Consider the following 24464-nt stretch of genomic DNA (forward strand, 5'->3'; position numbering starts at 1 on the left):
CGTTAATATACAAAATAAAAAGAAGTGGACCTGACACGGTATCATGAGGGACACCGTAAGAAAGTAACTTGGGTTAGGAATCGTGACCGTGGATACTTACACATTTTTTTTTTTTTAATTTGTCAGATAATTAGTAAACCATTCCGGCGCCTTAGCCCGAATTCTGTAATGATTTTACTTATAAAGTAAAATATCATAATCTATTGTATCAAACGCATTTAAAAAATCAAGAAAAGCACCAACAGTATGAGATACATAATCTACAGCATGAGCTATCTTATCAATAAACTTGAGCGATGCGTGAGTTGTACTATGTTTTTTGAAGAATCCAAATTGAGAACCAGTAAATATTTTTGGCTGAAGAAGAACATTGAGGGTACATTTTTACACAAGTCTTTCGAGTATCTTTGAAAAGGAAGTTATAAGAGAAATATGGACGGTAATTATCAACAAGGTCATTTCGCCCCTTTTTTTAAAAAAGGAATGGGAACAACTCTGGCTACTTTCATTTTACAAGGAATGTTACCACTAGATAAGGATTGATTGAAAATAAAAGTTATAAGAGGTGAAATTATTTCGTGAATCACGTTTTTTACCAAAAAAAATAGTGATTCCATTTTATACCGAACTTTTTTTTAATCATTTAATCTACCAACAATCTTTATTATTTCATCTTCAACAATCGGTACAAAAAATACAGATGCCATATTTCTATCTTCTAGAAAAGAGTGAAATTCGTGGTGCGCTGATGGGATTTTATCAGCCAGAATTGGGTCAATGTGTACAAAAAAACACATCAAAACTTCAGCTATATCTATGTTGTCATCATTACGAACATCATCCTCTTGAATATAACTAGGAACATTATTGTCAGTGTTACATTTCAACGCCAGGTTTCAATCACCCTCCACGTACCCTTTACATCATATATGCATTTGTCGAATTGATTCATAAACTATACATCCGTTTGGCTAACCGTAATGAAGAAGTGAAGATATTACGATACCGAGTATATCGGGACTTATTCAAACCAGGGGGTACTTTACGATATTTATGAAACAATTTATTTTTCTTACTATTAGATTTAATGCTGTCGACCACCGAATGAAAGACGTCAAGTTAAAACCTCTGCTTCTATAAAACCAGCAGCGCTTTGAATAATACATCAGTAAATTATACTTATAAGATTGCTTATGACAGATCCTAGGTTGATCCCCTGTGGGCTAGTACCAAATTAGGGACAAATTTTCACACTTTCATCATCTTCACAATAAGTATGTGTGTGTGTGTGTGCTGTGTGTGTGTGTGTTTGTTTCGTTCTATTTTAACCAATCTTGGCAGGTTGTACAATATCTTTTTAAATAGAATGGGCATTATGCTCCCTATATGAAATAGTCTGCAATAATTCATTGAAGGTAAACTTGAGATATTCCGGTAAGCTCTAGATATTCTTTCAATATGAAAAAGAAGAAGAAGAAAAAGAAGAAGAAGAAGAAGAAGAAGAAGAAGAAGAAGAAGAAGAATTTGGGCAATAAACACTGCGAAATACAGTTAAAAAAGAGAGAGAGATAAATATTTGTGTGCATAAGAGATCAGTGGGGATTTCCACTCGAAGAGTACAATAGACAGTAACAGTATTTGTACGCAATTCATTTTGTTCATGGTGTTGCATCCTGTTCAGGTGGAAAAATCTCCATAGACGTTTGCGCTATTCGAAACTACTTGTCTCTACATATCATAATTGCTGGCATACTGACTATTTTTTTTTTTTGCTACAAACTCTTAATGGAAGTCAGTTCAAAACTTAAGGGGAAGTTAGATGGAAAAAGAGATAACAACAGTCACTGTCAGAACTTTATGACACATGGTTTATGACCATGAACGGGACCTTCACAATATACACAAAAGCAGCATTAGAACTCTCATCGCATAGTACGCCATGGCTATGGCTGAACACACACGTTTCCACATACTTCCCCATGATACATACCGTTTGATACGACTGCCAAAGTTATCCCGAGAAAAAATGACACGGTAGTCTTCATAGCTATGCAAATGTGTTTGACCTGCATGTAACCACTGTCATGTAGAACATGCTAGGCGTATAATACGTGTTTTCTTGTCCCGTCAATCTACCAGGTGTGAGAGGGTAAACTGTACGCTTTGGTCGTTGTAGCTTCCCACACGGCATACTAAAAGTTTCCTAAAATCCATTGGGGTAAATTACTTATTTGCATACGATTTGCATAGTATCGAGTCAGCGCCGTCATGAGGGGATATTTACCAATCTGGGCTTCCAATTATCCGGTTTGGACAATATAAACGTTCAAAATTTTCAAATCGGACATAATATCTGTAAAAGTGGACATTTTCTGGTTGTTGAAATTTTCGCGCATTTCGCGCAACCAGAAACTAGCGCGAAAATAAAAGCACGCGAATATTTTTGCTTGCCATATGTTCCTTATGTCTTGATTCCGCGGAACTAAAAACACGCGAAACTCTCCTTTCCCAACCAAGCGCGAAAAATTAGTCGCGCGAAAATATCCACTTTCACAGTAAAAATGTAGTAAGCATAAAATGTCTGTTATCTGTTACTGTATGATATAAAGAAACAATGATTCAAATTAATATTTTTTCTTCTTGAATTCCACTTTGAGCGATCACAGACTAGTGTCCCAGATTGGTAGGTTTTTTAAAGTACAGATATTGATCGTTAACGATCGTCCCGTTACTGTACAGGCATGCTAACCTGGAAACCTGGAAACTGCACATTACTTAAATATGAGACCATTCTGAAGCAACTTTTCACCCAACAATAGGTATGTAATGTACTCTTAAATGAATCCGACAATGACTGGAACAATCACCCCCAGCATTCCCACTGATTCCCACTGATCAGTTACTAGTCATCCCCTTTAAGGAAAAAAAAAGAAAAAATCTATCATTACATACTATGATTCATTTTCCCATTTCTAAAATTTCTCAAACTTCCCAAATCTCGCCACGCTTGTAAAATCTCTGCATAAAATTTGGGAACTTTCAAAAAAAATATTTGTTCCAAAATTCATTGAAAAATTAAAATCCCACCGACTGACCTAGATACATAATGTAGATACTTTTTTGCAGTTCTTATTCTTTTCTCCACAAACAATTCTTTTTACCCACATTACTCTTTGAGCTCAACAAACAACTCCAAATTCATCATACTAAGTCCCCGTTCTCCGTAATCTCGATACAAAATAAACCTTTTAATGCAGTCTTTACCTTCCCATATAAATTTAAAAAAAAAAAACAATGTTAACCTCTCCAAATACCAACAGCCTGAGAGAAACAGCAATTGACAACGATATGTAATTCAATTTAGATAAAGCGTATGTTTTACGGAAATTAATCTTACCCATCTAAAAAAAAACCTCTTTGTTTCTACCAACTTCGTATTTTTTTTATTATACTTATAATCTCCTTATAATTCATTTTCATCTCTCAATTTTAGATCTGTCAAAAAATAACCCCGAAATTATCTTCATCTCCCTAACTAAATTGCGAAACGAAAGATCCCTAACATATCAATATTTTTTCCTGTCCATATTATTTTTTTTTCCATATATTCTTTCCTTCCATATGTCATTTCGTCACTATCATTTCTATCATTCTTATTATGGAAATGAAGTTTGGGGATATGACAATTTAGTACCTATAGAGAATCTGCATGCTCAATCCTGTGAACATTTCCTGAGGTTAACAAAAAAGAAATACTATGAATAGCAGGGATCAGGGAGAATTAGGTAAGTTTGAAATTGCCTGTACTGTTTAAGGAAAGAATTATGCTTAATCATTGGTTGGAGTCATCACTGGGAAAGAGAGCAATTATTCGACAGCCGTTGTAAGTAAGATTATATCAAATTTGCGTAATTAGAAGATATATTCATCGCCATACTCTTTTTTTTGTCGAAAGTTTGTGAAACACTAAAGGAGTTACTAATGTATTTTGTTAGGAATAGCTTTGATAACGTTAATTCCTCGTCGTTTATTGCTTTTCGATAAAACTTAAGACTACGAGAAACATTTGTACAGAATTGGCAGTGGAAGATAAGAAACTGTACATGTTGTACCAATTACAGGATCTTTGAAAGGAACTTTGTGTTTAACGGTTCATACTTGTTATAATTTCTAGCATGCTCAGACGAACTCTCGAGAAAAATTCGTTATGCCAGCCACAGATTGCCATTTGTGACTCGTGGATATGTGGGAATTGAACATTATGATCGAGTTTGTAATTTACATAATTCTTATACACTCAGTGATAAATTGCACTATTCTTTTGAGTGCCATACAATGACTAATGGTGAACCAAATTCATTAAGTCCTATTATAGAATAAGAAAGAACACGTTATAGATGTTCAAATTATTCAATTTAGTTTCTGCAGTGCTCTTCATATTTTGGATTCATTTAGAAAATGTTGTGGGCTGCAGATCAATAATATGAAAAAAACTAATGCAGTTTGGATTGATGCATCAAAAGGTAATGATGACTTATAAACTGAAAGTCAAGTGCATTTTGTGCGGGATGATTTTTTTTTTCAGTTATATTAGTACAGATTTCCATCTTGTAGTTTATAAAATAACGAATTATAATTATAAAAGGATTTACGATAGGGCAGAACGTCTGATGATTTCTTGGACTAAAAAAAAAATATTAAAATTCGGGGGAGAGTAACAGTTGTTAAATCATCACTGTTGCCACCGTTCAATCATCGTTTTATATGAATACCAGCTCCCTCTGCTGAGTTAATGAAAAAAAAAATCATAAAAACTAATTTTTCCAGTTTATATGGGAGAATAAGCCAGACAAAATTAGTAGGAAACAAGTGGTAGTACATAGCATGAAGAGGGAGGCCTTAGAATGTCAGATGTTGAGTGCAGTGTATTTTAAATCTGACATGGATTCGAAGCATGGTTTCAGGAACATGACGTAGGCCTAATGATGTCAGTCATTTGTTTTAGTCCGTGTGTTGTGTTGATACGATATAGGCGTGCCAGCAATGAACCCTGCAAAACTACAGATTGAATAATTGCAAGACATGCACTGCCTTCGTTCATGCAGAAGTTCTAAACACAAACAACAATCAGTGGACAAGACATGGCCATCTCATATGGATAGTGATAGAGAAGAGGTTACTGAAATTATCGAGCATTACTTATAGAATCCATGAACACTCCCGTTGATTATTAGTTAATATTGAGTTCATGAACACTTACATGCACCTACGTACTATTATAAACATAACATAGGCCTGTCTTGTTGAAATATGGGAATTATTCATTTTGCAAACAGATTGCTGAAGATTAATCCCAGGATGTCTTTTTTATTATACGAGTGTAATATTCCATGATATAGTGAAACAAACTTTGGCTTTATATTGACAAATTGTCCCACGGATCGTCGTAGGCCTAAATAAGCACCGGTTGTCCAGTAGAAAAGACGCCTGTCCCGTGAGCTGGAGGTTGTTAGTTCGAATCAAGACCGAGTATGTATGATTATGATTTTAGACAAGCTTTTTTCTTACCTCTTAGTCTTCTTATCTTCCTTCGAAAGTTATACTCTTTATATATATACTATACTTTTTTGATAGTTTTGGTGCCAGAGGATGAACCTGTTTTGGCGTCTGCCAAATGTTTTGATGTTTCAACCCTATTTCGAGGTGCTGAATCTGAATCTGGATGATGCAACTTTTGCATCCTTGAGGGTTTTGAGTTGTTCAAGATGGCCGCCAAAATTGCCGCCAAAACAGAAAATCCTTATGTACTCCCATCTGAATGTTGAACAAGAAATCTTGAAAAATGAAAAATTGAAAACAATATAGGTTGTGTTACCTCAATGAGTGCAAAGAAATTTTTGGATTTTTGAGGGTTGTGAGATTTTCAAGATGGCCGCTAAAATGGCCGCCAAAACCGGACATCCATCTGAATCATGAAAAGATAGGTAAAGTAATTGGTGGTTTTACCCTATGTCGACGGTGGTGAATCTGTTGAATCACCATGATACAACTCTTTCATCCTTCAGTCGCCAAAACCAGAAATTTCTGTGTGTTTAATCTCAATTGTAAAAAATATATATATATAAAAATAGTGGTTCTACCCTATTTCGAGGGTGCTAAGCTTATGAATCCAAATCTACATGATGCAACTCTTGCATCCTTGAGTGCTTTGAAATATTTAAGATCGCTCTCAACATTGCCATCAAAAACGGACATTCAAAATGTTTTTTTTTTTTTCTAGATGGTTACAAAAAAAAATGAGAACATTTGATGGTGTTTATTCTATTTCGAGGTAGCTGAAGCCGTATCTGGCTAATGCAACTCTTGCATTCTTTAGGGTTTTCAGTTATTCAATTACTGCTAAAATGGCTGCCAAAATTGAAATTCTATTCTATGTCCATATACAATGACGAAGAATTTGACATGAATTGAAGGTCTTCTCCAAAATCATGTGCTACATACCCGACCACTGACGATCAACAATGCTCTGGCATTATAGGATGTAAAGAGCATTCAGCTTTCTGTTTTTAGAGTTGACAATTTGATCAGATTTGATATCATCGACGGTGACGGATGATATCATATGATTACTAATGAACATTAAACACACACACACACACACACACACACACACAAACATCTAATTATCACATGTTTGTTGTTGATGATGCCAATCTAGCAGGAGTCTCAACTCCGGACTGACAGATTTTACTCGCCTTTACTGCAGATGAATGAGAACATATCCGAAGTTTGGATTATACGAGTACCACAACGGGTGTAAAAGGTGGTTATAAGAGAGCTGTAAACAATGTATCTTACTGACTCAAGTAGAGGGTCAAGTAACAAAACAAAGCAAAAAAAAAAAACTTCGAATTTCAAGTTCAACTTCAAATTTATTTCGGTTTCCAACAGTAAAGTAATAGTATACAAACGCATACATCTCAGTTTCTTTAGTGACGGAAAATTATGCATGTGAATTTTGTGCCTAAATAACAATTGAAACCTTACAGCAACGACGCATTACAATAGGTGCTGAGGTAATGAAGGTGAAATGTCAATGACCACTGGGCACTGGGTGGAAGATTAAGGGAATTCTAGTAATTTGGACCACTGTAAAGTCCTCCATTATTTTTTTTCTTGGGACCGGGACCTTGGGATCTTATAATAAACTGCAATTACAGAGGCTACTTTTACAAAGAAGCATTAAAAAAAGACACACTAACACACAAGCAACACGCAGTCACACACAAGAAAGAAAATGATGTATAAGGTCACCTAAAAGATCAGATCTTTGAAAGGTCTTCAACACAACTATACCTATGGCAATGTGTTAAATTCCTTGATACATTGCAAAATAATGCTCACGCTCAATTTAGATTCCACAGCATAGTGTACTGTGAGGCTCTCGTTCATTATTTACTTACCAAAATATATGACTGCTGTGACGACCAGGAAAGTGATTCCTGTAGACCCCATAACTGGACAGAAGTTCGAGTACATGATGTGTTGAAGAGGCGATGTACATTCTTAGCTGTATCCTCGGTTTCCGAGCAGAACCTTCTCGATCCAACTCGCCTGTTTCAATCACAGGTAAATGTATTACGATAACGGAGGGAGCGAAGATATTGTGCATGCAACTATCCTTACACGCGAATAATATCACTTAAATGCGTGTGCATAGGTTATAGGACGTGTTGTTACGACCAAAATCACTCCGAGAATGATCGCACAAAAGAAACAATCAACTGATGTTCAGGCGGTTTATTAACAGTGATATTGTGGGTACAGACTGGTAATCGGCGTCACATCAGTACAACAATGATCAATAGAAACAGTTATAAATCGGTAGTGGAATCACTTACTCACTAAATCACGAAATCCCTACAGTTCCCTGGTAGTGTCCAAATACAATGCTTGATGCACAAATGAATGATCCGCGACGCACTGATGAATGATTCCTCCGACGTAAATCCAGAGGCACAGGTTACAATAGTCCGCGTTATAATTCCAGGGCATATGTCCACAATAGATCCACAGTATAATGTTCCCAGTAAAATGTGCAGAATCCAACGACCACGTCCAGTCGATGCGTTGAATGATGATTCACTTTATATTGTCCAGCTAGGAATCCAGCCCGTCACAGCTTTGCCGTAGCAATGTCCGTTGACATTAAAATATGGAGTCCAATGAAGGCACATTAATTCTCTGCAGGCAAAATGTCTCCCAGGCCAAGTATCTCCACAAACATAACAGGTCAGCAGGTAACACAGGACTGACTATAACAAGTCGCTTCAGAGCCAGAAGTGACGTAACTCTCAGAGCAGAGGTGTTGGGTACTCTGCCTACTGCAGAATTTCTCTGGCTTATATACTATCCATTCACCCCCTTCTAGCACATTCTATAACTCTCTCCAACTTACTAGCCAGTCCAAGTTCCAGGAAACCTGGATGACTCACTGCCTAACTATGTACAAAACATCATTACCAAAATTAACTACCAATCACATTGGGCTATAGGGACAGTGCCTCACTCAGCCAAATATGTTAGCACTTCCCAGAACATTCTGGAAATGGGTGAAATCATTCTAGATTGAGTGAGCTATAATGTTTTTCCTATTCCATGCATGTACTGTATAGCTACATTGTATACCACCTAGAAAATTCTCCACTGATCTGGTCAGCCTGTATGTACTATATCTATACCACATAGAATGTTCTCCATTAATCTGGTCAACCTGTGTACATACACATTAAAACAGCCATGCATACAGTACATCATACATATGTACATAACTACTAGTGTGTACATTTGTGACAGTGTATGCACGGGGATTCCCAAGTCCCCAAAATAAAATCCCCAATCGAAGCCGCAGCTTTGGCTTTTCGTTCTACTCTTTTTTACACATTCACCTCATCCATCCTCTTATCTCTTAACAATCCTATTTTTGCAGAAGAAATTAAATTCCAAAGGTAATTGCATGTGTGTTGGCTTGTCCATTGTGTGAAAGTATAATGATACTTGTAGTCCGTGCGACGGTACCAGTATAGAAAAAAATGAAGCAGTAGAGTGGTGATGCATTTTGACAGTCCAACAGTGCTATTCTTCATTCAGCTGACCAAATTTTCGACGATACATTCGTCTTCTTCAGGGTCGACAATGACACTTGTCCACCCTGAAAAAGACCTTTTTATATGATATGCAATTCTGAAAGTAAAGTTTACGTCGTTATTGGTAAGTTATATAATTATATATGTATATATATATATATATATATATATATACTATATTTCAGTTTATCAATCGAAATTTGCATATAATCTTTGCTTGAAATATTTGAATTACTTACCTAATATCTACATTCTGTACATTCCTTCTTTACGCATTGTCATGTACATAGTATAGTTGATAAAATAATGATAAGGAGAAAGTCTTTTTTGTTTTACTTCCTCCATGGACTCTGGAACTATGCATATGCATATTTGATATGATATGCAAATGATAAAGTATAATGCATTTCAATATAATGTACGTATAGTGCACGGGAGAAGAGGATATTTTTTGTTTTGTTGTGTGTTTGATTGTTTTTTGTGTTTTTCTAGGGGGGGGGGGCTTTGGAATGCTCAGTCGATATCTATTTATCTATTTTTGTAAAATCCTTTTCGGTTAATATTGTATATGATCTTATTGATCGTGAGTAAACACTTCAAAACCTTTCTTATACATTCTCATGCTTTGTTTCACTATGTAGGTTGCCTTTATCCCTTTTTCTCTTTCAACAAGATACAAATGCTGAGATTGAAACTCTCGACATGATCATCCCCTTCCATTTACTGCAGCTCCGCTATTTTGTTTCCATAAATGATAGAAAAAGCGTCATTACTGGTAAGCTACATAACATTATTATGAATATGTGTGCGTATACAAAATAATGCACATTTAGGGAACAGTTGGCTACAGCCGTCGGTCCCGAACTTCTAAGCTGGATGTGGTGCAGAGTAACGATTATGACTACGTACTGTATTTAAAGGGAATGGCTAGTAACCGATCAGTGGGAATCAGTAGGAATGCTGAGGGATGATTGTTCCAATCCTTGTGGGATTCATTTAAGAGTACTTAATATATCTACTGTTGTGTGAAAATTACTTGCTTCAGAACGGTCTCATATTCAAGTAATGTGCAGATCAATGCCCCGTCACTGACCAGGCACGCTAAACGGGAAACATTAAACTGCACATTACTTGAATACGACACCATTCTGAAGAAAATAATTTTCACACAATAGATACATAATGTACTCTTAAATGAATCCCACAAGGATTGGAACAATCATCCTCCAGCATTCCCACTGATCAGTTACTAGCCATCCCCTTTAAAAGCGAAGGATATCTCGTCTGAATATACCGTACTGCATGCATGGTGATTGTAGATAAGCTGACTCCATTTGATGAGCCAAATGTATGTGATATACCATAGTTTCGCGAATACACTGTCATATACATCATTTGTTGTTCATTTGTTTCGAAGGGCAATGGTTTCCTCGTCAGCCAATTTTTGTATAACACAGTACAATAATGATTGTTATATTTACTGTTTACAAATTGAGCAGAGTTATATTCTCATATCAAATATTCTTAGATCGCAACGAAATATTTTCAACGAGAAAAAAAAAAACCAATGAGAAACTCCACTTTTCATTGTTATTTCTAACTAACATGAAATAAAACTGAGCGCAAATTTAGTATTAGGTATACCTCTGACATAAATGCACACACAGGGGGACAATGAAATAAAAAACAACAACACAGAATCTTCAGAACGGATGGGCAAAGTAAAACCAAAACTTGCTCATCAAAACATCTTTAATGATTTTTATTAAAAAACATATGAACGAAAGTACTAGTCTTAATTTGTCTTAAATAACATGCATTTTACGTAACGCATGCAATTATATATTTTCATAATGGTGACGGTAATTATACTATATTGTATCTACAACAACGTAGACACAATCTTTGATATCTATTGGAAGCAATCAAGGCGTGTGCGTGAATAATCCACATCCGTGTAATAAACAATAAATAAAATATCACGTCATGTTCAGATTATATCAATTAGTGCTACGTAGACAGAGTTTATGAAACGTATACAGGGCACACTACCATGTATCTTGGTACATATTCAAGTTTAAGATCTAACATTCATCCAACATGTCCGATGCTGCTCAATGGTGAACAAGTGATGAAGAAGATCGTAAACTCTCAATGTAAAAGGTCCTTATTTTGAGTCTAACTTCAACAGCGGTTGTACCCCTATGAGCAAGGCACTTTATCAGCATTGCCTTGTTTGTAGCATCCCATGATGATGAATGGCAATGCCCCAGTCACATAGACATCCCGGATCACCCCGGACCACCCCGGATCTGATCTGGGGAGAGATCCGTGTTGACGCCAGGAGGCCAACACGGCAACTTTTGGAGGTCGAAAACATCCGGCGTCATCCGGGGATTGCCGTGTAGCTGCCCTGTTGATCCGTGTAGCTGCCGTGTTGATCCGTGTAGATGCCGTGTTTGTCCGTGTAGACGCCGCGCTCTTCCGGCCTTATCCGCGTAGCTGCCGTGTTGATACCGTGTGTACAGTCATACCAAAAGCCCGGATCTCCCTGGATATCCCCGGACGTCCCCCCGCATCACCGTGTAGATCCTTGAGCATCCGTGTTTATATGTGACTTGGGCATAACAAGCTCACTTGAGCATCTTTCGTATGCTACATTTACACCACGGTCCCGGCGGCCACACCAGCCCCGTTTGCCCGAAACGCAGTGCGCCGAGGGCAGGTGAGATGTATACCTTATCAGTGTTTCTCTCTCTCCCTCTCCTCCCTATCTCTCTCTCCCTCTCTTTCTCTGCCTCTGTCTGTCTGTCTGTCTCCCTCTCTGTCTCTCTCCCTCCCCTCCCTCTCTTTCTCTCTCTCTCTCTCTCTCTCTCTCTCTTTAATAGAAAAAACGAATCAGCACGAAGGATTCAGCTGTTTTATGTACAATGACTGTGAGCATAAAAAGGCGTTGGGTCTTTCAATAGTTCACAGTATTACAACTGCTCTCGGATTTGAATAGGCTGCCAAGTGCATAGCCATTGAATAAAAATACTCTACGGTGATCCGATGCGCCTGAAATTTCATTTGACAATAGGGCACATATCGATCTAAAGAGACATATTCTTTGACGTAAACATAAATTATATACCGCAGTAGCTGACTGTGACATTTAAATGCATTTCATCAGATTCACAGAGTCCGAAGTCTACCCCGACATTGAATTGGTCATTGAAATATGATTTTGGGTCACGATTGTCTTCATCAGGCAGTCGAGAGTCAGTGCTATTGGCATCCTTGGCAACAGGGGCATCCTCTTTCTTGTGACCTTTTAGGAGTTCCTAGTCATGATGTTACAAGATTAGTATAGTTTAACCGCAGACATCGTGAACAGGCGCATTTTGCCTATCTTTGACGCATAGGTTGTTTCAACTTCGACTGACAAAATGGATAAATACTGGAAGATCACTTCGACTGTCAATTTCAATCGAGCGGCATCAGGCAAGACATAGGTCGCCCTTTCTACGAAGCCCATCAATACTTTTTAAAACTTGACCATAGTTGACCGCGTAAATGTTCAGTATCATCAGTCACGCTCGCAATGTACCTGAGCGCTCTATTCTGTGCATGGTGTATTGTTTCTCCACCTTTTATCGGATTTTAATACATGTCCATTATTATACTAGGTGTTTCAAAAAACATTTCCCACTTTTGATCATAAATATTTCAAAAACTATTCATTTGATAAAACTGTCATTGATATGAGTAATAGCTGGATAGTGTACAATTTGGTTGGAGGCAATTTGCACGTGAAAGCATAAATCAGTTTCATTAAATCTAAGATTGATTTTGAAGTAAGGTTTCAGATTTTGGTCAAATTTTAACCCTCTGTACAAAAATTGAACTTCGCACAGGAACCAATGATGTGTATGTGAGTGTGTGCTGACAATGGCCCTGAACAATGGACATGCCTGAACCACCTGTTGACTAGGCGTCAGTCTCGCGCTCCCTGGCACATGAATGCTTAATCAATAATTCATGTGGATTGCCCTGGGCACTGCTAGTCTGAATTCATGCACGGTAAAGTGCTTGCAAACACCACATTTCATTCCAGCTGGCAATCATTTTCAAATTTTGCTTCGTACATATCACTAAATTTGGGATATAAATAAGCATGAATGATCTAAAGTTCCTCATTTTAATACAACTGTCTACTAATTGAATAGATTGACGAATTTTTCGCTTTTTCAATAAAAAGAGATCATTTTTGGTAAAGAGTTCAGCAGCATTTATCATTGGGGCGATTTGTTTAAGAGTAGATTTATTTAAGGCTCCATATACACAAGTGTATATAAACTCCAATTGATTTTCTTTACTTTCTGTCACCACGTTTACGATAGAACAGAAGGCATTCATTGTAATTTTGTTTTTCAGAAGTAGGGAGAGCACTGACGTGACTCAACGACAGTATTGACAGGCGTTTGACTTTACACAGATACTGCCAGAGGCTGAATAAAGACTAGCTGTGATAGTGGAATTTCTCATGAATGAATGATGAAGCATTCAAACCCTGGCCATTGTTCAGGACCATTGTCAGGTGTTAACCACACACTCCCATACACACCCATTGACCCTGTGCAAAGTGAAATTTTGTACAGAGGGTTGAAAATAGAGCAAAGTCTGGAACCTAACTGTGAAATTAATCATGGATTTCATCAACCAAATTGTACACTATTCAGCTATCACTCATATCAATGGCAGTGTTATCCGATATATAGTTTTTGAATTATTAAGAATCAAAAGTGGGAAATGTTTTTTGAAACACCTAGTACAATGTAGTTGCATACAGGGCGCCATGCACAGGCAGCTGTTGGCAAGAGCTGGCGGGAATAGTGGTAGGTATCTATAGAAATACAGACGAGATATCTTTCTGACTGCTATGTGCCTTAAAGACAGCCAATCCCTTTTGCATGCAATTTTTTGGAAAAATTGGTGAGAACACTTAGGCATTGAAGAAAACACTATTTGGAAACCTCCTGTAAATTTTGAACTCAAGAGGGTCTTTATTTGTTTAGTTTAATTGACCGTTCAGATTTGAATAATTTTTGCGAACTTCGCAAAAATTACAAATCTAAATACTAGTCTAGTTTTACAGACCTGTGTGATGCACTTAGTTGTTCATGTAGTTCAATTCTCTTTTCTGACAATGCATATCTGTTGTTCGAAGTATAAGATTCATATTACAACCACAGGAGGATTAATGTATGCAGCTGTGCCTAGTACACAAAATACGTTACGGTGAGCGTTTGGTGCATTATTTGAATTTTAAAGGCTAACAACCTTCAAATATTACAGAAATGTTATAGATTTACAATAGTCTTGTCATTCTGGAGGAGTATATCATGTTCTGTGCTATTTGGGAAGAAATGCAAAAGGGAAGGGCCATCTTTAAACACGACCTAGTGTTTATACGATGTCCAAAATTTCCGAACTTGTAAGCTGGGGTGTAAGGGTTGTTCATTGTCACCAAATTACATTATATGCCTTCAAAATGGACAGTCACCACGTCTTTATGTACTTAGTAGTGACTAGGGACAAATTGACTCCGTATATCTAACTTTTTGTATCATGTAAGAAATGCGTTGTGATTCGTTCTATCGCGGAGCAAGTGCTGAAAGACAGTTGCGTTCCTCAGCTGATCAAATTAGCCGCAGATGCCGTTGAACATAATAAACTTCATAAAGAATATCGGTCATTTTTGCCTGTGAATAAGGCAAAGGCTATTGTTATGCGAAAGCAGTACGGGTATTTACATGGTCCATCAGTCATTTTGCTGCGGACCGACATTAGTGAACGATTTACATCATTCAACGATGACCATATTCTTTTCTGTGTTGAGAGATATGGTATCTGTTCATACGCAGAAAGGCACTAATTATGTGTAACATTATAGCTAGGGTTCGACACTAGCGGTGGTCGATGGCCCAGGGACAAGTCGGGACACAACATTTCTAAGAATGTTAGATTCGTGTGGCCCAATCGAGCAACTAAAATTAAAAATGGCTTGTTAAGTTTGCTTGTGTTTCAGGCCACCAAAATTTCAGATTTAAACTTTTTTTTCCTAACCGAAACGGGCCACTAGCCAAAAAAAAAAAATTTTAGTTTCGAGTCCTGTTTTAGATAGCAAATCCTTTTCAAAAGAAAAGTAAGTACTACACTCAAGTAGAACGACAAAGAGCTTCATCGTTAATCCATTCCTAAACAAAGATGAAAATTATTATCCTATTATATTTTCAAAGGATCGCAGCATGATAAGACTGTAGCTACATACAAAGTGGCGAATTTGTATATGCTGTAGTTTAAAAAAAAACAGAAGGAACAAAAAAAATCGGACAACTTTCCGTTGTACATAACAAAAATAACGATACTGACAACATGTGGTAGGAATATTACAGAATAAACAATAGTAACAAGTTATTAAAGGTATTAGCCCACATTTGCAAACCCACGAAAATCAAAACTGCGTAAAACAGGTCCAATATGACTTCAAGTACAAGTTATAACAGTAACATACCTCACCTGTTGCTATTTGTCTATACCATTTGATAAAAGAGAGAAAAATCGTTTTAAAATCAATTTTCAAACCGGGTCAACCCGACCCAAAATCGATTACGAGCGCGGGCTAGCTACGTACATGTAACTTACACATGAATCGCATGCATTAGCCTGACCAGACCGCTGTGCACAGCGGCTGCGTATAGTTACGCATGCATGTAGTACGTACGTGGACCGGAGCTAGCGAGCGTTATACGCATGCATGCGGTGCGTTTTCATTTATTTTTATGAAAGTAATGGACTAATTGGAACGAAATTTTGCACAGGTGTTACTGCAATCATACCCAAACTCCATGCTAACTATGAGACCAATTGCTGCAGGTTTACAAATGTGGGCTAATACCTTTAAGCACCACTGACGGAGATAATGAAAACGATTATTGGCATGTATATTTACATAGCGAGTATAGTACAACAATTGACACGGTAAACGAATACCACATTCAAAAAAAAAAAAATAGACATGCCTTGGTGCGTCTGACTGCCTGTATAGGTTATGTAATACACCGTATGTGTATGTGTGTGTATGAATGTAAATATTCGTGTACATACATAAATGTACACACGTGTCAAAGTCATGTTCAAATGTCTGGTCTGGGATACGTTTTTCCTGACACATACTTACAATATATTTGTTAACTTCACTTATCTTTCTAGAATCTTGCCAGAAGAGGACATGATAAAATATCATGCTATCATAAAAGTATCGACGAAAACATTATTCAATATATATATACTGTGTATTATATATATATATATATGCAATATCTTTCCTCAGTTTTCTATCTGACGCGAAATGTTGACCTCATACCTCAAGAACCATGCACCTACGTATATCACAACGGATTGTGGATATGTTAATCGTCTACGCAATAATGTAAGACAGAATAAGTTTGAACTTGCCCAATAAGCGCTGAGTTTTTCGGCGCCACCAGAGTTCCAAGAAATCCTTCTTTATATAGAAATGTCCACTCCATTATGAAGCTGACTTGAAACAAATGTATGACAATAGACCGACCAGAGCAAAAAAGAAAACATCAAAATCGGTCAAAAATAAGAGTATGGAATGCTCAACTTTTTACGAAACACATCCATAATCACAGACACGCGTTACTAGTATATTAAATAATAATTCGATTGCCATTCGATATTGCGTTTGCATAGACTTAATAGTAGCATGACAGTTGTTTAGAAACGTGAACTACGCCCTTAAAGTTTTTGATTGGTTATTAAAGTTTTCACACCAGGACAATTAAACATTCGGTGAATATGTGTAACTAGGTAAGGACTATGTATGAACGTGTGTACACTGACGTCATTGTCTTAAAAGATATTCTACTCCTTGACATCGTCATTTTCATTCCATTTTCTCTCAGAGCTTAGAAGACGAGATGCTAGTGTAAATGCGAGAAAGCCAGCTGAGGGGTAAAAGAGAACATATTTGCATTTCTTTCCTTCTCTTTCCTTTCATTTTCTTTCCTTTCATTTTCTTTCATTTTCTTTTCTTTAATGTCGATTGATTCGATGTTGCATTCCGCTCTCTCAAGACAACCCCAGATGAATTTCAGCAGCTCTGTGCTTCTTTCCACACTTTCCGTATGGTCACTTTGTGTGTAATTTTCAACTGTGATCACGTCCTCAGGGGGAAAAGTATAATTTGGGAACAAGTCCCCCCAGATCCGACCTTTAAGTTGCATGTCGATTTTATGCGTGAAGACATATTTCAACTGTCCACCTTGAAGACGAAGATGATTAAGAAAGAGGAGAAAAAAAGTAATACAGTTACGAAATGCAAGATAATGCAAGATAAAAAAGCGAATACATAAAAATGTAATTTGCAGGTTTTAATGCAGGAAAACTCCTCTTCACCTGTTCATTTCTAATTCTAAAATGCACAATCAATATACTACATAGCAGTAACAGTCTTAAAAATATTGTTCAAAACATTAAGAATAAATTCCATTCTTGTCACAAACAATGATATTGTTTGTGATAACGTAGACATTAAATGACACTTGAATGATATTGCCTCACATCTTTTCCATTCTATGTACATAATATTATAGAAACGATATTGTTTGATTGTTAGCATGTAGAATTTCCTCTTAGGAGTCCATCAATAGCATATGTTGAAATGTTAACCTCTATTAGGGAAAGTTTCTTCTACTGGAGCATTTACATTAATTCAGAAAGTTCACAAATATAAATAAAACTCAGCAATTGCTCAGCGGAAGTGATGCCTTTGAATTAAATCCCGATGAAATCCCGTTTCCTTTGATCATTTTCCGCCAAAAAAAAAAAAAATGAATAAAAATACGTATATTCATTTCTGGTCAGTTTCCTTCTGTTTACGTTTATTTTTTCTTTATCATACCGAAACAAATAAGTAGAATCAAACAAAGATCAGCCACCTAACCAGTCCTGGTCCTACACTACAACCTTAAAAAAAAACTGGGCAAATCTCTTCGAGCACATAACTTACCATATAACTCTTCTACCGCTAAGGAAAAATCACTTTGAAATTTCCTCATTACACTGGTAGCATGTTCTTCTCTGTTGGAATGCAAACGAATGTAAACAGGTAATGGTTGTGGTAAATCCGACACAAATCAGATATGAAACACTGCTACTCACGCACATCGGGTCCCGAACCCTCTTAACTTTGATATGATACATTTTTACATGATCATACAATTAATTTGATCACTTAAAATGTAAGTCGGGAATTAATTTTTCCATTATTTATTCCGTTTTATTTTCACAGGATAACTCTTACGTTTAACAACTGATTTACAAAGGCACCCTGCACAAAACTAACACAAAATACATAAAAAAGTTACTTATGAAAATACAGTAAAATAAGAATAATACTTATTACTTATTTCGTTCTTCATCAATGGAAACAAATTGTACAAACCAATTTATACAGTCTTAACATCAATTCCGTCATCCTTATACATTCTGATGCACTCTACTATACCACCTCCCCCCTCCCCCTTAAAAAACGACCCAATAACAACAAATCCTCAGGGACAACTAAAACACGTATGTATTGACATACATGAAACACGTGCGTCGAAAAACATTTTCTGGTGGATGTTCAATAGGCTCTACTCTTCGAAACAAAATCAAAACAGATCATGGCTTCTTTACCAATTAAGACTAACATCGCCATGCTGTCAATCATTCATTGAATTTGTAAATGTCAATTAAAAAATAAATGAAGTTCATGTAATCATGAAGGAACAGCTTGCTTACGGTGCCTACATTATGCATGTAAAACGGATTTTGTCAACGTGTGGTCTTACCTTGCATCAGCAACAAATATGGGACAGTGTATCCTTTCTTCGACGTCACAGTTGTTCTCTGAAATGGAATTTGGTAAATATACAATCTATTTGCTTAAATCACTGCCCCGAAGAAAAATTCACTAAGAATAGATATCATGGACAAATTACATACATTATATCTGGAAAGGTTGAATTATGATGAACAAGATTCAATTACTTAGAAGTCAAAAAATGTCATGAGGAGACAGAAATCGCAATTTTCTCACTCCATTCAGACCCTTATGTGAGACTAGCGGATCGCCAGTCGACTTGGGAGAAAAAGGAGCAGAATAGGATGACGTCACATCGGAGGCAATTTTCATCACAGCCGGCCAGCCGGCCATCACATAGACAAACTCGCATTCATTTTCCCGCACATGTTGCATATTCACCTCGTTTGCATCTCATAGTTGTATCGACAGATGCACCATTTGAGTTTTCATTCAGGGTTTGACTCATCTTGGAGACTGTTTGGAAACGTTTTCCCAATATTTCTATGTATTGAAAACTTTTTATGAAGAAATTATCGGCCTGCAAACATGCTATTTCTTCAGCTCCAGCTGCACTGACAGACTGATCAGCGATGTGTTGCCAGCACAGTCGATGTCTTCAGAGTACTAGTGAGTAGTAGGCTGTTAGTTGTAGGCCTACCGTATCTCCAGCCAAAACTAACTAGCTGCAGTATCACGAAATATTTTTGTCAAAGGTACGTTTTCAAATTCCTAATTTTCTGATATTACTACAAAAGGCAAACCCGGAGATTAGGGGTCCGTATCCAGAATACACGTACCCAGTACACCCGACGCTAGTCTACTATAGACTATGCTTTAGCGATATGGTAGTCCGTGGGCCCCAGCCTCTGTCTCCTCCGCTACTCCCCCCCCCCCCCCCCCCCCACACACACACACGGACTTGCTGTGCGTGTGATTGTGAGACTGCACTGAAGACTTGAAGTGGAACAGCAAACAAGATAAATCAATTCAATGAATTCTCAAATCTTGTTTGCTGTTCCAGTTCAAGTCTTCAGTGCAGTCTCACAATCACATGCACAGCTACCGTATCGCTAACTATACATAGCCCTGTCGCTGTACGCAAGTATACACTTGTGTACAGCTACAGGGCTGTATAGTTACCGTATCGCTAGACTATATAGATCTAGAGGGTCTAGATTTCTAGTGCTTGCTACCCCGGAGCCGCGTAGCGTAGGCGTCGGGTGGGCTGGGTACGTGTATTCACTATTCTGGATACGGACCCCTAATCTCCGGGTTTGCCCTATAAAATATTGTTTCAAAGGATTAGAATGTCAGCCGACTGTAGGTATGAGCAAAAAGCTATGCCTAGGCATATCCTTATCGGTGCCGGTGGCGGTGCTGATCCATATTTCTCTACGACAGTACTACTACTAGTCCGTAGGCCCCAGACTGTGCAGGCTGTGTCTCCTCCGGTTCGTTACTCTCCCTCCCCTATCCCTAGCTGGGGCCGGGGAGGGAGAGTAACGAACCGGAGCGGAGGAGACATAGTCTGCCCGGCCCACGACAGTACGTCTACGTTATGTTGGAGCTTGCTCGGATATTTCTCATGCTTTTTAACATTATCATTCTTTTAAAACAATTTTGCTGTCATCTTTTCCTGCATATAAGGCTACCATTTTTTTTTTCAAGAATGATAAACATTTACCTAGTTGATAAGTGACTGCGTAGGCTGAGTGATGGCATATAGGCAATGAAATTTATGGCAGCTGGTTCTTGTCAGGCATAATTCAGATTTTGGTGAGGGTTTTAGATATTTTTTCATCTTTCATCTGACATTGATTTCATGTGCTCTCACATGGCACATTTGTGGAATTTTCATGAGATTTTTTTTTTCAACACTCGTCTTTCACAAACGGGTTCTGTTTATCTAATACTCACTAGGATTAGTAGATCTATAAGTATAAACTACTGTATTCGGAAAAACTTCCCTATGGCCCAGCCACCAATTGATAGTTGTTAGCGAAGTATCTTGATCGAATAGAAAATGACACGGGAAGGACAATTAAGTAAGCAAATAATCATTGACTACTAAGGAGATGGGAAAAACTATCGTTCGCCAAGGCGGCTTGGGCCCACTATCTTGCCTGAGCCGCTGGGCTCCTTGCTGGCCGGCCGCCGCCGGCTGCTGTGGCTCTGGCTCATGCTGGTAGGGTCGCGGCATTCCACCCACATCTCCCTGATCGTCGTCAACTTCTAGCTCATTTTCTTCTTCTCCAATCTCTCCGACCTCTCCATCATCATCATCATCGCTGTCGTAAGAATCAATGTCACTCTCTTCACTAAATTCAATGTCCAAGTTCAGTAACTCGACTTCCTCGTCTACTCCGTCCGACACTTTGATAACAAAACCAGACCTGATACAGGGATTGTGTGTACATGTGTGATACAGCTGAAAGCCGGCAAGAGAATGGTCTCCGATGTGACGTCACAGATATTACGCTCAGCCATGAGGCAAATCTCTCGTTTGAAGAAGCTACACCCCTGTAGACAATGCCAGTGTATATCTTGGCAATCAAGGACTTAAAAACCAAAGATATAAAACACCTGTTTCTTCACCCTGGCCTAATCTAAGCATCAGTCACCGCCACGGGGGGGGGGGGGGGGGGGGGGGGGGGCACCCGCGAGAGGAGGAGATTGTTTTGGTTTTGGCATGGGCTATGTAGCTCCATGTTAGCTCCATGGTGCGTGTGTGTGTACGTGTGTGTGTGTGTGTGTGTGTGAGTGTATACATTCAGTATTAATGCTCTCCTTCTTATTCCTGTATTTTCGTTATTTATGGGTCAAATTTTTTCGTTCGAAAGTTAAAACGGATGACCATAGAATTTATCAATTAAACCCTGGCTTGGCCTCCAGGTTTGCCACGCCTGAGTAGAAAGTTATTTTGCAATGGGCAAATACATATCCTCCCACTTCTCAAACGAGGACTCGTTAGGGGGGTATAGCACCCCATCAGCTTCGTTTGCCAATGGGGTCTCGTCTCAAACGGGGATTTGACGGCATGTGTGATCAATTTCCCCACTGCTGATCAGCGGGCTAATAATTATCTGGACAAAAATCAATATTAACGAGGGGCTTGAGCATATTTTGAAGAAAAAAGGTGCTCAAATTAATCTGTGGACCTTCCCCTCAACAGTAATATGATTTTTGAGTCAATTAAACCCATTTTTGACTCTTCGTGATGCTTCTTTAAAGCCTATATAAGAAGTACAGATAATAGCTTCCATGTAGATCACTTGTTGATATGTTTAAGGTTTAGGGAAGTCGCATGTGAATCATAATAAAATTTACTGGAAGTTGTTTTGCTGTAAATGTTAACTCAAAATGTGTGAGAAGTAACCGAATTTCGTTAGATACCTTCTTTCGTATTTGAAGAAATTTCTTTCTGCAATTTGAAGAATAGTCTTTTGAAATGTTCATTTCTCAAAGCAAAAATAGTGCTACTTATACATGAAACGAGAAACAAAAGAAACAAAAATAAACTACCAAATTCTGTTGGCCATTTCCCAACCTCCCATAAAACACACACAAGCATGCACGCGTGTGAACTAGGTGCAACCAATATCCCAGTTTGTGTGTTTGTGTGTGTGTGTGTCTGCCTATATGTATGTTTATTTGTTTATTTCTCATATATTGCTTATATGTTTTACATAACGATTACATACTTACAAGTTATTTTTTTTTTTTTTGGGAGGGGGGAGGGAGGTGTCTTACCAACACTTTTTTTTCATGAGCGCTACGGCGCAGCACGTATATTGAAGAAGGGGGTGATGTCCACTTTGAAAGACAATAAAGCCAAATATCTCGAGTAAACTTATTACACTGTGTACTTAAAAGGGGAAAGAAGAAAAAGTCTGCAAGTATATGTTTATATTATTCATGGTGATTTGATAACATGGCAACAGGCCTATAGCTGTTGCTGTGGCATGAACTGAATAACCCTGCCGCAATGGCTTACGCAGATATTTGAAGAAAAGGAAGCCAATTGCCGTTTTGCCATGGGAAATGTCTTTGAAAACATTTTATTCAGTCCAAATCCACTCTATGAAAACAAGAATTAAGCATTATCTGAAACATACTTAGATTTACGTTACAAATCACACAAATACTTATTGCTAAAACTCTTGGAGAATCACAAAAACGCTCTTCTTTGACAGACAAGCATGCTGCTTTTCTTTTCTTTTTCAAAGTCTAAAACTGATGTAAAATCACTGTATACTAATGTGATTATTTCGAGACTGCAAGTATCTTTATCTAATTCCGCATGAAAAAAAAAAAATACGATCAAGTGAAATTTAATAGAAGTTGCACGAAGAAAATCAAATGCTTACTCAGTTGATCCGTATTTTCATTTGTATCATCCGAATAATCTTTCAGGCCTCTATTGTCGAAGAGCGTGACACTGTTTGTCAGGTGATACGGTGTTTTTCTCGGTGTAAAACTGCCACCTGCCATCTCGTCATTGGATTCGTCAGCGTGTTTGTGGTACTCGCCTGCAGTATGGTAATTGTGACCAGCAATTTAAGTAATGTTGATTACACTGCATATAGGGCCCATATATATGTATATGTATATGTATATATGTATATAAATATATATATGTATATATATATATATATATATATATATATATATATATATAACAAGTAAAACGACCTATCGCATTCCGGTCTTGTCTTGTTCTTCGAGAAAAAGAAGGAAAAAAAAAACAGATATGGACTACAGTAAGTGGTACATAATCTGTGATACTCCCACCAGGCATGCCGTATGTATCGCTAGTTTCAACCAAGAGACTTCCATATTCACCTGCTACGTGATTTGATTTTATTTCGACTTTATGAACATATTACACAGAAAAAAGCATAGATGAGGATATTTTCACTAAAAGTTATTGAAATATTACATGAATGATGTGCATTGTATAGCGTATCATCAAATAACCTGATTCAGAAAAGTACAGAGCACTGTATACCTTTACACTGCAACAACAACAACCAAAAAAAAAAGCAAAAAAGAAAGCAGCATTTGCATGTGATTTAGCAAAGATAAGTTGCAGCAGGCGACTTTGAGTCTACTGTAGAATTCGTTTGACTAATTTCCAGGACGGAAAGTCCTTTCCATCTTGAAATACCATATACAATATAAGCAACAGAACAGTTATACGAGTTTTACGAAGCAGTGATATTGGTCACATTCAAGCACATGCATCGTGATTATTATTACTGTTCAGGTGTGAGTTTCTTCAGTTTGTCTTCCTCTACAAATTAAATTTGTTAAGATCGCAACTGCTGATCTGTAAATTAACAAACATGTCTGAAAAAAGGAAGCACTGGGTCTCGAACCTGTCATGTTATGTTAAGTAG

General features: G+C 37.6%; 1 protein-coding gene across 1 annotated transcript in view; it reads right to left on the reverse strand.

Moving 5' to 3' along the window:
- Positions 1-24464, reverse strand: part of LOC139716523 (uncharacterized) — a 51224-nt gene that overhangs the window by 6700 nt on the left and 20060 nt on the right. Inside the window, exon 6 of the mRNA XM_071628062.1 lies at positions 21181-21438. Within this exon, the coding sequence (XP_071484163.1) occupies positions 21181-21438 (258 nt within the window). The remainder of the gene's footprint in view (positions 1-21180; positions 21439-24464) is intronic.

The sequence above is a fragment of the Diadema antillarum genome, unplaced genomic scaffold (genome assembly GCF_040938485.1).
Source record: "Diadema antillarum isolate AM-2024a unplaced genomic scaffold, OU_Dant_1.0 scf00000066, whole genome shotgun sequence".
NCBI classification, from domain to species: domain Eukaryota; kingdom Metazoa; phylum Echinodermata; class Echinoidea; order Diadematoida; family Diadematidae; genus Diadema; species Diadema antillarum.